This window comes from Bos indicus, chromosome 5, assembly GCF_029378745.1.
Source record: "Bos indicus isolate NIAB-ARS_2022 breed Sahiwal x Tharparkar chromosome 5, NIAB-ARS_B.indTharparkar_mat_pri_1.0, whole genome shotgun sequence".
Classification (NCBI taxonomy): domain Eukaryota; kingdom Metazoa; phylum Chordata; class Mammalia; order Artiodactyla; family Bovidae; genus Bos; species Bos indicus.
The window spans coordinates 104,836,217-104,849,692 of NC_091764.1; the positions used below are offsets into that span (position 1 = coordinate 104,836,217).

A 13,476-nucleotide genomic window follows, 5' to 3' on the forward strand; every position below is an offset into this window, starting at 1 on the left:
GTCATGGTTTGTCTGGAAGGCTCGTTTCCAACTTTACTGAAGTCCGAGATTAGTTTTCAGATCATGTATGACTCTGGACCATCAGTTCAGTTAAGTCACTCAGTCATGTCCGACTCTTTGCAACCCATGGACTGTAGCATGCCAGGCTTCCCTGTCCATCACCAACTCCCAGAACTTGCTCAAACTCACATCCATCAAGTTGGTGAGGCCATCCAACCAGCTCGTCATCTGTCGCCCCCCTCTCCTCCTGCCTTCAATCTTTCCCAGGATCAGGGTCTTTTCCAGTGAGTCAGTTCTTCGAATCAGGTGGCCAAAGTGTTGGAGCTTCAGCTTCAGCATCAGTCCTTTCAATGAATATTCAGGACTGATTTCCTTTACTCATGGACTGTGGTCCATTGGGGGGATTTTTATGGAATCATCTGACATAGTTGCAAGATGATTAGTCTTCCCAAGTGGTGTTTTAATAGAAACCCTGAGAGTTTGCTAATGGTGTGGATGGACAAGTGGTAGACGAGATCGTGTCGAGACCCCACCATTTGTTTTGGCTTTAGGAATATTTCTCTTTCAGGGTCTCTTAAGGGATCATGTCAACATGGCCATGTGTACCATTAGTCACTTGGTAGCTGAAAAGACACGTGTGCCTTTAGGGGAACTTCCTTTCCAGTGAGGTCATGAGCTCATGGTTTGCTTAGCTTGTTGTGGTTTAAACGTGTCCTAACACCCCTGGAACCTCAGTTTGTTTCCTGGGCCAAGACATGCTTATGGGGGAGAGCGTTAACTTTGCACGTTTACATTTTTTGGAAGTATGGCTCTATAATTTGCCACATTTTAATGGAATCCTCATCCTTCTAAATCTTTCCTAGGAACATATTTAATGGCCAAGTGTTACCTAAGGTGCTCTACCTCTCAGAATCAGTTTCCTATTCTGTAAAAAGGAAGAAATTTTCCTCTGTGGCTTCAAAAAGCCCACCCAACTCTCAGCTCTGGATATCTGCATGCGGCTGCTTCTTTGCATGGGTGCGAGTCCGCTCAAGTCATACCCATCCTTTGCTTTCTCGCCCAGGTGTGTGCACAGGCAGCTCCACTCGGCACATCGTGACCTTTGATGGACGGAATTTCAAGCTGACCGGCAACTGCTCATATGTTCTGTTTCACAACAAGGAGCAGGACTTGGAGGTGATTCTCCATAATGGATTCTGCAGCGCTGGGGCGAGGCAGGCCTGCATGAAATCTGTGGAGGTGAAGCAGAACGGCTTCTCGGTTGAGCTCCGCAGCAACATGGAGGTAAGAGGTGCTTTCCGTGGTCCTGTGGCAGGGCCCTTGGGGAAGCCACATGGACCCGGTGGCAGCTGGTTTTAGCTGGTATTCCTGTGCAGAGACTTGACCTTCTGCCTGATTAGCAAGGTGCTATCTCTGTAGAAGGGGCTTATTGCATCTCCTTTTGGTGTGATTTCTTGTTGTTCAGGGCTCAGATTCGGAAGGAAGGGTCCATTTTTTTCCTTTTTTTTTTTAAAGAAATATTTCTTTTTTTTTTTAATTTTATTTTTTAACTTTACAATATTGTATTGGTTTTGCCATATATCAAAATGAATCCGCCACAGGCATACATGCGTTCCCCACCCCGAACCCTGCTCCCTCCTCCCTCCCCATACCATCCCTCTGGGTCGTCCCATTGCACCAGCCCCAAGCATCCCGTATCGTGCATCGAACCTGGACTGGCGGCTCGTTTCATATATGATATTATACATATTTCAATGTCATTCTCCCAAATCATCCCACCCTCTCCCTCTCCCACAGAGTCCAAAAGACCGTTCTATACATCAGTGTCTCTTTTGCTGTCTCGTATACAGGGTTTATTGTTACCATCTTTCTAAATTCCATATATATGCATTAGTATACTGTATTGGTGTTTTTCTTTCTGGCTTGCTTCACTCTGTATAATAGGCTCCAGTTTCATCCACCTCATTAGAACTGATTCAAATGTATTCTTTTTAATGGCTGAGTAATACTCCATTGTGTATATGTACCACAGCTTTCTTATCCATTCATCTGCTGATGGAAATATTTCCTTATCTGAGTTCGGCAAACTCTTAGTTGTGGCGTGTGGAATCTTTAGTTGTGGCATGTGGGATTTTAGTTCCCTGACTGGGGATCAAACCTAGGCCCCTGCATTGGGAGCATGGAGTCTTAGCCACTGGACCCCCAGGGAAGTCCCAGAAAGGGTCTGATGTCAGTAGCATTACATCGTCAATGGGGTGCCAGTTTTTTGCACTAGTAGAAGATTGGGGTTGACACCAGGCTGTTTGTCCAGCAGGCATTTTGCACCCTGTTCCTAGGCTAGGGCCTGCCAACCTTCTGAAGGAAAATATTTAGGGCCTAGATGAAAGCCTTTGAAAATGTTTAGGGCCTAAGAAAAATGTGTGGCTCCAAAACTCAAAAGGGAAACTGCAAAACTCATCAAAATAAATGTTTGATTACCTGTTTACAAGAGGTTGTATCCTTCAGTTCTTTTGGAAATCATAAATATTTCATTACATGAAAGCAACTTAAGGGTTAGACCTTCTCTTGCAAGACTTCTTGAACACGCACAGTGATTGCTGAAAAAAATAATCACAGCTCGTCATATATTAAATGAGTAGCTCATAGCCAAATGTTTAAAATTCAAAAGGATAAAAAGCTTTCCAAATTTTTTACAGCAAAAATTATAGTCATCATGGGAGGTGAGTGTATTTTAACAGGTTTGGTGTGATATGTTGTGGAGCCTCTGTAGATCTGGTGACCAAAATAAAATAAAGATTAAAGTGTTCCTATTAGATGCTCCTGGAGATAGGGCATCAATGAGTTGGCAAATGGCAACTTCCCCAGCCTGTCTTGAGGAGTCAGTCTTCCCTGTCGAGTGCAGATGGACTCAAGGTTTCCTTTAACCCCTGAGCTTTTGGGTTCCAGATGCCTGGCTGGCTGTTCAGCTTTGTAAGAGTCCACTCTCCTGCCAAGGTCTGTAGAGCCCCTTTATCTTAGAAGAGCTGCCGGCCAGTGCCCAAGTTTGTGAATAACAGTGGAGTTGAGTGGGATGAATGTGTAGGGACTGTCATGAACTGTGGAAAGAGACTACAAGTGAAATCCTAGGATCCTTCGTTGCCATGACTACTGATGGGGCTTTTCTCCTTTGGGCAGGTGATGGTGAATGGGAGACTGGTCTCTGTCCCTTACCTGGGTGGGGACATGGAGGTCAGAGTCTATGGTACCATCATGTTCGAGGTCAGATTCATGGGCCACATCCTCTCCTTCACCCCACAAAACAACGAGTTCCAGCTGCAGCTGAGGCCCAAGATCTTTGCCTCAAAGACGTATGGTCTCTGTGGTAAGACTGTTGTCTGCTTCTTCCCTGAGATGTACGCCCTCCTTGGTCTAATCTCAGGGCCCCTGGCTACTGCCATTTCTGGGTCCGGTAGTGGGCTCAGATGCTGGCAGGGGTGGAGAATGACCAAGCCTCCAGCATCGGGAGCTGGCTTTGGGCTCTCAACCATGTCTCTCCTGGTTTCTCTAGGGTTCTGTGATGAGAACGGGGCCAATGACTTCATGCTGAGGGATGGCACGGTCACTGAGGACTGGAAGACACTGGTCCGGGAGTGGACGGTGCAGCAGCCGGGGCAGACATGCCCGCTGGGCCCCGAGGAGCCGTGCCCCATCTCCCAGGGCTCCCGCTGCCAGGTCCTCCTCTCTGAGCTATTTGCTGAGTGCCACAAGGTCCTTGCTCCAGCCACATTTCATGCCATGTGCCAGCAGGACAGTTGCCAGCAGGAGCAAGTGTGTGAAGCCATTGCCTCTTATGCCCACCTCTGCCGGACCAAGGGGGTGTGTGTCGACTGGAGGACTCCTGATTTCTGTGGTGAGTCTTCATTGCTGCTAAGTTGCTTCAGTCATGTCCGACTCTGTGCGACCCCATAGACGGCCTCCTACCAGGCTCCTCTGTCCCTGGAATTCTCCAGGCAAGAACACTGGAGTGGGTTGCCATTTGCTTCTCCAATGCATGAAAGTGAAAAGTGAAAGTGAAGTCGCTCAGTCGTGTCCGACTCTTAGTGACCCCATGGACTGCAGTCTACCAGGCTCCTCCATCCATGGGATTTTCCAGGCAACAGTACCGGAGTAGGGTGCCATTGCCTTCTCCGGGTGAGTCTCCACAGGCTCCCCCAAATGCTGTGAAGAATGACGAATGAGAAGCCTGCTCAACCTCCCTGAAACCTCATATTTTTAAAATCTGGGCCATGGAGATCAAAATCTCCGCCTTTCCTGTTCCCTAGGATTCCATTCAGGGTCAAGTAAGATGGTGGACATACAGGTAATTTGAACACAGGATTTCTATGTAACGAGTTTCTAGGTAAATGAAAGCATGGTCCTTTCTATCAGTATTTCTGCAGTTCCTGCACATGTGACTTTATCAGACACATTGGATGGCATCACCAACTCAATAGACATGAGTTTCAGCAAACTCCGGGAGAGAGTGAAGGACAGGGAAGCCTGGCATGTTGCAGTCCATGGGATCACAAAGAGTCGGACACAATTTAGCGACTGAACAACAATAAGACACATCAAGGCCCCAGCAAAGTACAGAATAAGCAGTCACCTTGAACTTGGACTGGCACCAGGGTGTAGCAAAGGCTCCCAGAGCAAGCCACGCCTGAGCAGGATTTAGAAGTGTGAGTGGAATTGTACCATTCGAATACCAAGAAGCTTCTTCATTAGAGATACCATAGGCTTGCTAGTGTAGACACCTCCCTGCCGAGGACCTGCCCCGGCTGATCCAGGGTATTCGAAGGGGAGACGGAGTCGGCGACTATTTACATATTTATCAAAGATATAAAGAGTAATAGAATGAGGATAGCTCAGTAGGAAAATTCAGTGGAGAAAAGAAGCTGAGTAGCTTGGTTTACACGGGAGACCAATAAAACTTCAAGACAAGAAGTTTGCACCACTTACGTAGGCCGCAGGTGTCCTTCCGTTCTCCCGAAGGAGAGGAGACACGGAGGCCTCACCGGTCGGATCTTAGAAGCCCAGGCATAATTAGTAAGCATCCGTGCTCCAGATGGAGACTCAGCTGGAAGTTAAAGGGAAGAATGACATGGGGAGACCAAGCGTTGGTGAGCAAGGCCTGTAGCTTTATTTTTAACAGGGGTTTATATACTCCAAGTTACACATAGAGGATAATAGGGGATGCAAAGTCAGCAGTCTTTGACCCTTATCAAAAACCAGGGTTTCTTTCCTGCAAATTTATCGTATACAAATGGTTTAGGTAATTTACATCATCTTCTGGCCAGAAGGCCTATTAACATTTTATGACTCTTGACAAGGACTTATCAACAAAGACTTATTTTCTCTAAGAGTAATTATTTTAAGGTTTGGCGCCATCTTCTGAAGATAAAATTGCATTCCTATAGGGTGGATGTGTAATGGGTTTACAACAAAGGAAAGAATTTATTACCTTAAGGGTCTAAAGTTACTAACACCAAGGCCACTACTTATTTTTTCTACATACCAACTATAATTAATACATATTCAAGGATACAATTCAGGGGATGTGAAAACTTGGCAACAAGCATTGGCTCATCAATGAAATCCTTTACTAGTTTATTCTGATAGTTTCTAACTCTCTGAGAGGCTCTAAGCTATTTGAATATCTTAAGCTTCCCGTGCCTCTCGAGGCTGGGAGACTGTAAACAATAGCTGTAGGAGTCCGGGTAAACTTGTCAGGCGAGTTAGAGAGCCATCTGAGGGGTTTGGATTTAAACACTCCTAATTGCCCAGGAACTTTATTAATCGGAGCTGTAGGTTAACTCTTTTGACAGAGAGAGTGAGATGGTGGTAAGGGACAGCCCCCAGTAAAGTCAGAGGTGAGAGCACAAAGCAATAAAGTAGGCAGACTCTGGTTTTTTGGGGGGTAGATGCTCGAGAATATCCGGGGGGACTCCTGAGGCTCGGTCCTGCCTTTGCGTATGCTGAGCCTCCTTCCTCATGACCTTCGTCACGAGTGGAATGCCTCCCCGGCTCCCGGCACCTCCCCACGGTCAGCTTCCTTACCTGGACTTGGCACATGTTTATTATTTTTTTTTTGAGGGAAATGAATGTGTGCAAGCATCTCGGAGTCTCCGAGTTTATGATTATTATGCTGTCTCAGCTTTAACTGGGGCTGGAGGACTTGGGCATCCTAGCCCCAGCTCATCTGGGTGATCAGCTATTTCCTTAGTCTTTCTGGACCTCAGCTTCTGCATCTTGAAATGATAGTTGGACTAGATGACTAGATAACTTGACATGGTTTGGTGTCATTTGTGTGTTGGGCGGGGGGGGGGGGGGGGGGGGCTGGCGCTGAAGAGCTCCTACACCAAGTCCTCTGTGTCTTAGCACAGAAGGAATTCACCGAGAGGCACAGTGATAGATAGATAAGAAGTGATTTATTAGAACAGGACACATGTGAGGTTTTACAAGCAAGTGGGCAAGGGGGTGCCCCACCCCCAAGAACTTACTGGGCTCCAGTTTTATAATCAAAGGAGAAGAGGGGAGGTGGTGGGTGGGGGGAAGACCTTCCCTGTCTTCTTGAGTAGATGTCATGCTTCTATCATCAGCTCCCCCTCCAGGTTGAGCAGGGTTTACTTGTCCCTACCTGGTCAAGCTGGGTCCACAGATTGTTTTTTATGTGTGCAGAGAGCATGTCCTAGGGATCATAAACTTACTGAGCTCACTGGGCAGGATGTGGGGCTCATGCCACCACTGTTTTATTATTTGGGGACATGTCTCATGTTTCTGTCTCATGGTTTTGTTGCTAAGCAAGCCTGCTTGGTTTTGTGGTTAAGCAAACCTGCTTTCTGAGTCACCATTAACTTACAGCGGTCTCTGATATTTTCCCCACTTACAGTCCTCTAGTGGGATTAACTGTTTCATCACCTACTTTGTTCCTTTACACTGTCCCTTTCAAACCCCTAGGTGTGTTGGGGCTCTGGTTTTATGAGTCCCTCTGGCTGTTACTGCCTCCTTTCAACCTGCCTGCCGATCAAGGGAAAAATGTTACTTTCTGAGTTACTGATTGCACCTTCTCTATTTATTAATTGTTGTACCTCCTGGCAATTTGTTGTGCATTTGGGCTTCCCAGTGGTTCTAGTGGTAAAGAGACTGCCTGCCAATGCAGGAGATGCAAGAGATGCGGGTTGGATCCCTGGGTGGGGAAGATCCCCTGGAGGAGAGTATGGCAACCCACTCCAGGATTCTTACCTGGAGAATCCTATGGACAGAGGAGCCTGGCGGGCTACAGTCCACGGGGTCGCAAAGAATCGGACACAACGGAAACAACTTAGCACGCATGCGTGAGGAAAGGCTTTGTTGGTCTAAATCCTTGGAATCTTCTCTACCACATGCCTTGGCACCGTGAAAATGTGAGGAAGGGGTTGGCTAGGACCAGAGTGGGAGAAGTGGGTCACTTGGTAGCTTCTCTCCCAGGACATCCCTCTGTAGCTGTGGGTTCCTTTTTTTTTTAAGTTGAAGAGAATTTTTAAAGTGTTATATATACCCATATTCAAAAAAGAACAACAGAATTTCCTAAGGATTCCAGGTTCACATCATCAGGTGGGGTTAAATTTGGCTGCAAGCGAGGAAGAAGTAAAATTCTCTGTCATACAGCAGACCAGAGGCGGGCGGCTTCAGCTCTTTCCAGATCTCAAAGTGGGTTCTAGTTCTCTGCTCTGTCCTCGCGTGGGTTCGCTTCTTTTCTTGTGCTGTAAGATGGAGCTTTGGCCATCACACCCAGGTTCCAAGCAGCAGGATGAAGGGAAGGAAGGAGAAGGGCCAGAGGCACAGCTGTCTTTCAAAAAAAGATTCCTAGAAGCTGCGTAAGAGTCTACACTTGCTCTAATAGTTCATTGGTCAGAATGTAGTCATGTGACTACACTTAGTTGCAAGGGATGCTGGGAAATGTAGTCTTTTTTCTGGGTGGTCATGTGCCCAGCTTGAAAGTCTTATTTCTATGGAAGATGGAGAGAGTGAAAATTGGTGGAAACTGGCTAGTTTCCATCCCAGCAAACTTGTTGGATGATCCAGCCGCCTTGAATCAGTGGTATCTGCTTCCCTCTGGTTGCTGTGGCCCCTGAGAATCATCTCCTTCTCTCTCTGCAGCTGTGTCCTGCCCGCCCTCCCTGATCTACAACCACTGTGAGAGTGGCTGCCCCCGGCAGTGTGAGGGCAACTCGAGCTCCTGCGGGGACCATCCCTTGGAAGGCTGCTTCTGCCCTCTGCACCAAGTGATGCTGGAAGGCAGCTGTGTCCCTGAGGAGGCCTGTACCCAGTGCGTCGGTGACGATGGCATCCGGCACCAGGTAGGAGCCCCCCCTCCCCAAGGGGGCTGCTTCTCACTGGCTCAGTGGTGGAAGCATTGACCCGTGATTGGCCCCTTCCAACCTTGGCAGCAGGGCTCGGCTATTCCAGGCATCCCTGAGGGATAGGGAAGCAGCATGGCATAAAGACTTGGAGTCGGACGCACCTTGGTTCAAATTCCAGTCTATTGTGGGTTAGCTGTGTGGTTAAACACCAGAGTGTAACAACCCATTATTACTACTAGTACTATTTTTTAAAAAACATTTTTTGATGTCTTTATTCAATTTGTTGCATTACTGTTTCTGTTTTTTGGTCACAAGACGTGTGGGGGTCTTAGTTTCTTGACAGGAGTCAAACCTGCACTCCTTGAGTTGGAAGGCAAAGTTCTTACCATTGGACCACCAGGGAAGTTCCCATTAGCAGTATTTTTATGATTATATTCACATAAGTAGAATGCAGGGAAAAGAATGGCATGAGAAAAGAATACTTTATATAGTGATGTCTACCATTATTAGGGGGTTCCCTGATGGCTCAGACAGTAAAGAATCTGCCTCCACTGCAGGACACCCAGATTCAATCCCTGGGTTGGTAAGATCCCCCGGAGAAGGGAATGGCTCTCCACTCCAGTATTCTTGCCTGGAGAATTCCATGGTCAGAGGAGCCTGGTGGGCTACAGTCCATGGGGTCACAAAGAGTTGGACACGACTGAGTGACTTAACACTTTTTCACTTTTCACCATTTTTAAGATAAATTATGTGCCTTGCATTGTACTAAGCACTCTGTATTTATGTTTGAACATTCCAAGATGTGTTTTGCAGGCAGGGTATTGACAGTCATTGTCAGTAAGAGGGGATGAAAATACACTAGCTAAGCAAGTTAGATGGTTTCTTTATTGCTGGATTCTTTAGAGCTTTTGATGTGCTGATGTCCATTGCCAGGTTTTGCTTCTCAGACTTATTAGACCATGGAATTGTACTGGGTTAGCCAAAAAGTTCGTTCCTGTTCTTCCATAAGGTGTTATGAAAAAACCCTAATGAACTTTCTGGCTAATCCAATGTGTGTGGTGGAGTGCATGTGTGTGTATGTAGCATCCCCTTGGACTAGGGTATGTGTGTGTGTGTATAGTATCTCCTTGGACTAGAGAGAGAGTGTGTGTGTGTGTGTGTGTTTGTGTACAGCATCCCCTTGGACTAGGGTCCCACAGAAGACACTTCGCTATCTTACATCATCTTATAAATGCTCACGAAACCTCTTTGAGAAAATGAAAGAACTTGAGTGAACTTGGTCCCCTGCCCACGAATGCAGTTTGTAGGTGATGGGTTGGGAGCTGGAGTCAATATCTGAAGCTCTGCCTGACTCCCTAGAGCTTGCTCTTTCTGATATATGAAGTTACCCTTCGGCTAGGTCTCCTTTAAGCTGAGTTGCTTGGAAGTCATTGAGTCATCAAGTCATCAATTCCTTTAGCCCTTTAGGAGTCATTATTTTGAAAGGTGATTTATTTACCAAACTCTATTTATTTACCAACACCTTGGCCTCGGATTGGGGGCAGGAGGAGAAGGGGACGACAGAGGATGAGATGGCTGGATGGCATCACTGACTCAATGGACAAGAGTTTGGGTGAACTCCAGGAGTTGGTGATGGACAGGGAGGCCTGGTGTGCTGCACTTCATGGGGTCGCAAAGAGTCGGACACGACTGAGCAACTGAACTGAACTGAACTGGCCTCGGATGGCAGTCACTTCTCTCCAGAGTTGCCCACGTGTATATTGTAGTCCCTGGGGCAGTGTGTGTCTGTGGGCCTGGGTATGGTCCTGCCCTTCATTCTGGCAGTGATACCACAGAGAGTGCTAGAGGGGAGCTTGTTTGGCTTCTAGAGAAGGAGGATGTGTTCTATCACCGTGGGCCACACTCAAGGCCTAACATCTCTATCATCACCGGGGAAGACCTTCATCACTAAGGGAACCTGGTTGATGATTTAACTGTATTTAGTCACAGCAGCAGCAGCAGCAGCAGCAGCAGGAGAATGTATGTGAAGCTAGCTAACCAACTGGAGAATGACGAGAATAGTATATCCATGACTACATGCTTCTGTCCCTGACATTGTAAGCCAGGATATGGACTGTTTCACTTGGTTCTCCCCCCAGACTCCATAGGGTAATTATTACACATCTCATTGAATGGATGACGGAACTGTGGCTCAGATGGAAAGCGGTGATTTAAAAAGACCCTGTTCACTACACCAGGTCAACCCTTAGTGTCCTACGTTTGCCACAGATCTCACTGGAACTGTGAGCTACACTCTGAGCTGACCGGGTGTCCATGTAAGCGTGTGTCCATTAGGCTAGTACTTGGATGGTTCCAGTGGCTCTGTTTTGTTGTTGGGTTTTATCCTAGTTGAACCCGTTTTGTTTTCACAGTGTAGTCGATAAACCAAGAGGGAAGCCCAGCCACTCTCTACTGCCATATTCCAACTTGCTAAATTAAGTGACTGTCTGTACCATAAGTGAAAGTGTTCCTTGCTCAGTCATGTCTGACTCTTTGTGATCCCATGGATGGTAGCCACCAGGCTTCTCTGTCCATGGAGTTCTCCAGGCAATACTGGAGTGGGTTGTCATTCTCTTCTCCAGGGGATCCTCCCGGATATTCCCCCAAAGAGTTGACAAAACCTGACTTGCACGGTCCTAGGCTCCTACTGGGCACAGATGACATGTACCACTGCCCTGGTGGCTCAGACGGTAAAGCATCTACCCGAAATGTGGGAGACCTGGGTTCAATCCCTGGGTCAGGAAGATCCCCTGGAGAAGGAAATGGCAACCCACTCCAGTACTCTTGCCTGGAAAATCCCATAGATGGAAGAGCCTGGTGGGCTACAGTCCATGGGGTTTCAAAGAGTCGGACACGACTGAGCAACTTCACTTTGCTGTTGGTGGCAGGTATTCTCAGAGGGAGGCAGAAATGGTCTCTACTTCCTTCCTTGGCATCCTGGGATTGGAAGGCATGTCAAGTTTGTTTTTCTGGTTCCATGAGTCAGATGTCTGTAGGATCCTGAAAGCAGGAGGCTTTTGAATTTTATCTTGGGGTCCTCAGCTCCTTCCCAACTCCTTCTCTCTGACCCCATTTCCCCTTTTCGCTGCTCCCGACCTTTCAGTCCAACACACTGGAATATGTATCCAAGTCATATGAAGCCGGCGTTCAAACAGTGTGGTACTTTGATGTAGAAACGGTCTTAAAAATATATTTTAAAACCAAGCAACATAAAATCAGTTAATAAAACACTATGAAGGGAACACAGCCAGTGTTAGTTATTTCGGAAAATATAGTTTAAACGGATAAAAAAATTTATCCAGCCACCTGCAATGTCATTACTCTCATAGCAGAGAAAGAATAAAAATCTAATATGAAGAACATTCCCATTAAATGAATTTTCTTTAAACTGAAAACTAAAGCCTCGAAAACTTTTCTTTGGGGAAATAATTCAGGGTAGAAATCCCTCGTGCTAATGTCGGAAGGGCAAAATATTTACCAGTTTCCATAGCTCTTGTTTATGTTACAAATGCACTCTGCCTTTATAGCGGGCTCCGGAGGAATCCCGTGGACAGAGGAGCCTGGAGAGCTGTAGTCCATGGAGTCGCAAAGAGTCGGACATGACTAAGCACAGACACACACACACACACACACACACACACACACACACACACACACACACACACACACACACACTGGAGGAATCCAGAGCCCCCGTGCATGGGTTGTCCTCCCGTCAGTTTTGCGGTTCCCCCCACCCCACTGTGCTGGGCAGGCACTGCTGTGGCCCCTCTAGGACTGCCTCCATCACCTTGTCGGTCCACCCTGAGCCTGGTTCCCTCCCTGATCTCTGATGTCAGTTTATTCGCATCTTCCTCAAATCCTGGCTGGGGTGGACGGTGCTTGTGACTTGCTGAGTCCCTGGGTTCTGAAGACTTCCGTTTCCCCTTGCTGTACTCTCTGCAGGCTGTCCTTCTGTAATCTTTATTTAATCTTTAACGCCAGCCATCTGGCTTACCTGTTCTGTCCAGGTAACAGTACTGTACCAGCTCTGGAACCTGGGGACTGAGACAGGGCTGCCGTGTTAGGAGCCATCAGGAGTCGGCTTGTCCTGATGCAGGAGTGCCCTCTGCCGGTCAGTTGGCTGCATAACCCTCCAGGTGTGTGGCCTCAGGGCCTTTCGAAGCTCAGCCTTGGAGGCCTAAAAGGGCTTTTTCAGGAGCCATAGATTCTCTGGCCTGAAGAGCTTCCCAGGACAATGGAAATCCCTGGAAAAGGAGGTTAACACCTGATTTTGGTCATCTATTGTGATCTTTCCCAGGGGAGTTGGAAAGTTGTGTTACTCATTCTTGAATTTAAGATGTCTGGAGTTCATTTTTAAAAAGAGAGAAAAAACTAATAAATAAATATATATCTCCCTTCTTTTATTTTTAATTAATTTTTATTGGAGTATAGTTGCTTCTTTTGTGGGCTTCCCTGGTGGCTCAAACGGTAGAGAATCCACCTGGATGGTGGGAGACCTGGGTTCAATCCCTGGGATGGGAAGATCTCTTGGAGGAGGACATGGCAAGCCTCTCCAGTATTCTTGCCTGGAGAATCCCCATGGACAGAGGAGCCTGGCAGACTATAGTCCATGGGGTCGCAAAGAGTCGGACACGACTGAGCAGCTAAGCGCAGCACAGCACAGTTTCTACTATACAGCAAAGCGAATCAGCTATACATATACATACAAAATCCCCTCTTTTTTGGATTTCCTTCCCATTTAGGTCACCACAGAGCACTGAGTAGAGTTCCCTGTGCTATACAGCAGGTTCTCACTGGATATCTATTTTATACATAGTAGTGTGTATAGGTCAATCCCAGTCTCCCAATTCATCCCACCCCTTACCCCTTTGGTGTCCATACATTTCTTCTCTGCGTCTGTGTCTGCATCTCTGTTTTGCAAATAAGATCATCTCTCTATATAATCTCCTTTCTTATCTCATCACTTTTGTTACGTAAATGTCTAAATATCCCTCAGTTTATGGTTTTCTTGGCATCACTATCAGTGTAAAAGAACAGGAAGCGCCTGGACAGAGAGATGCCCTGGGAGACGTGA

The 13,476-nt window shown here is 47.0% G+C and overlaps 1 protein-coding gene across 1 annotated transcript in view; it reads left to right on the forward strand.

Annotated features, from left to right (window-relative positions):
• The window catches only part of VWF (von Willebrand factor), a 124,922-nt gene that overhangs the window by 85,127 nt on the left and 26,319 nt on the right, over positions 1 to 13,476 (forward strand). The window contains exons 35-38 of the mRNA XM_070790261.1: positions 1,064 to 1,284; positions 3,175 to 3,361; positions 3,548 to 3,889; positions 8,158 to 8,357. Coding sequence (XP_070646362.1) covers positions 1,064 to 1,284; positions 3,175 to 3,361; positions 3,548 to 3,889; positions 8,158 to 8,357 — 950 coding nt within the window. The remainder of the gene's footprint in view (positions 1 to 1,063; positions 1,285 to 3,174; positions 3,362 to 3,547; positions 3,890 to 8,157; positions 8,358 to 13,476) is intronic.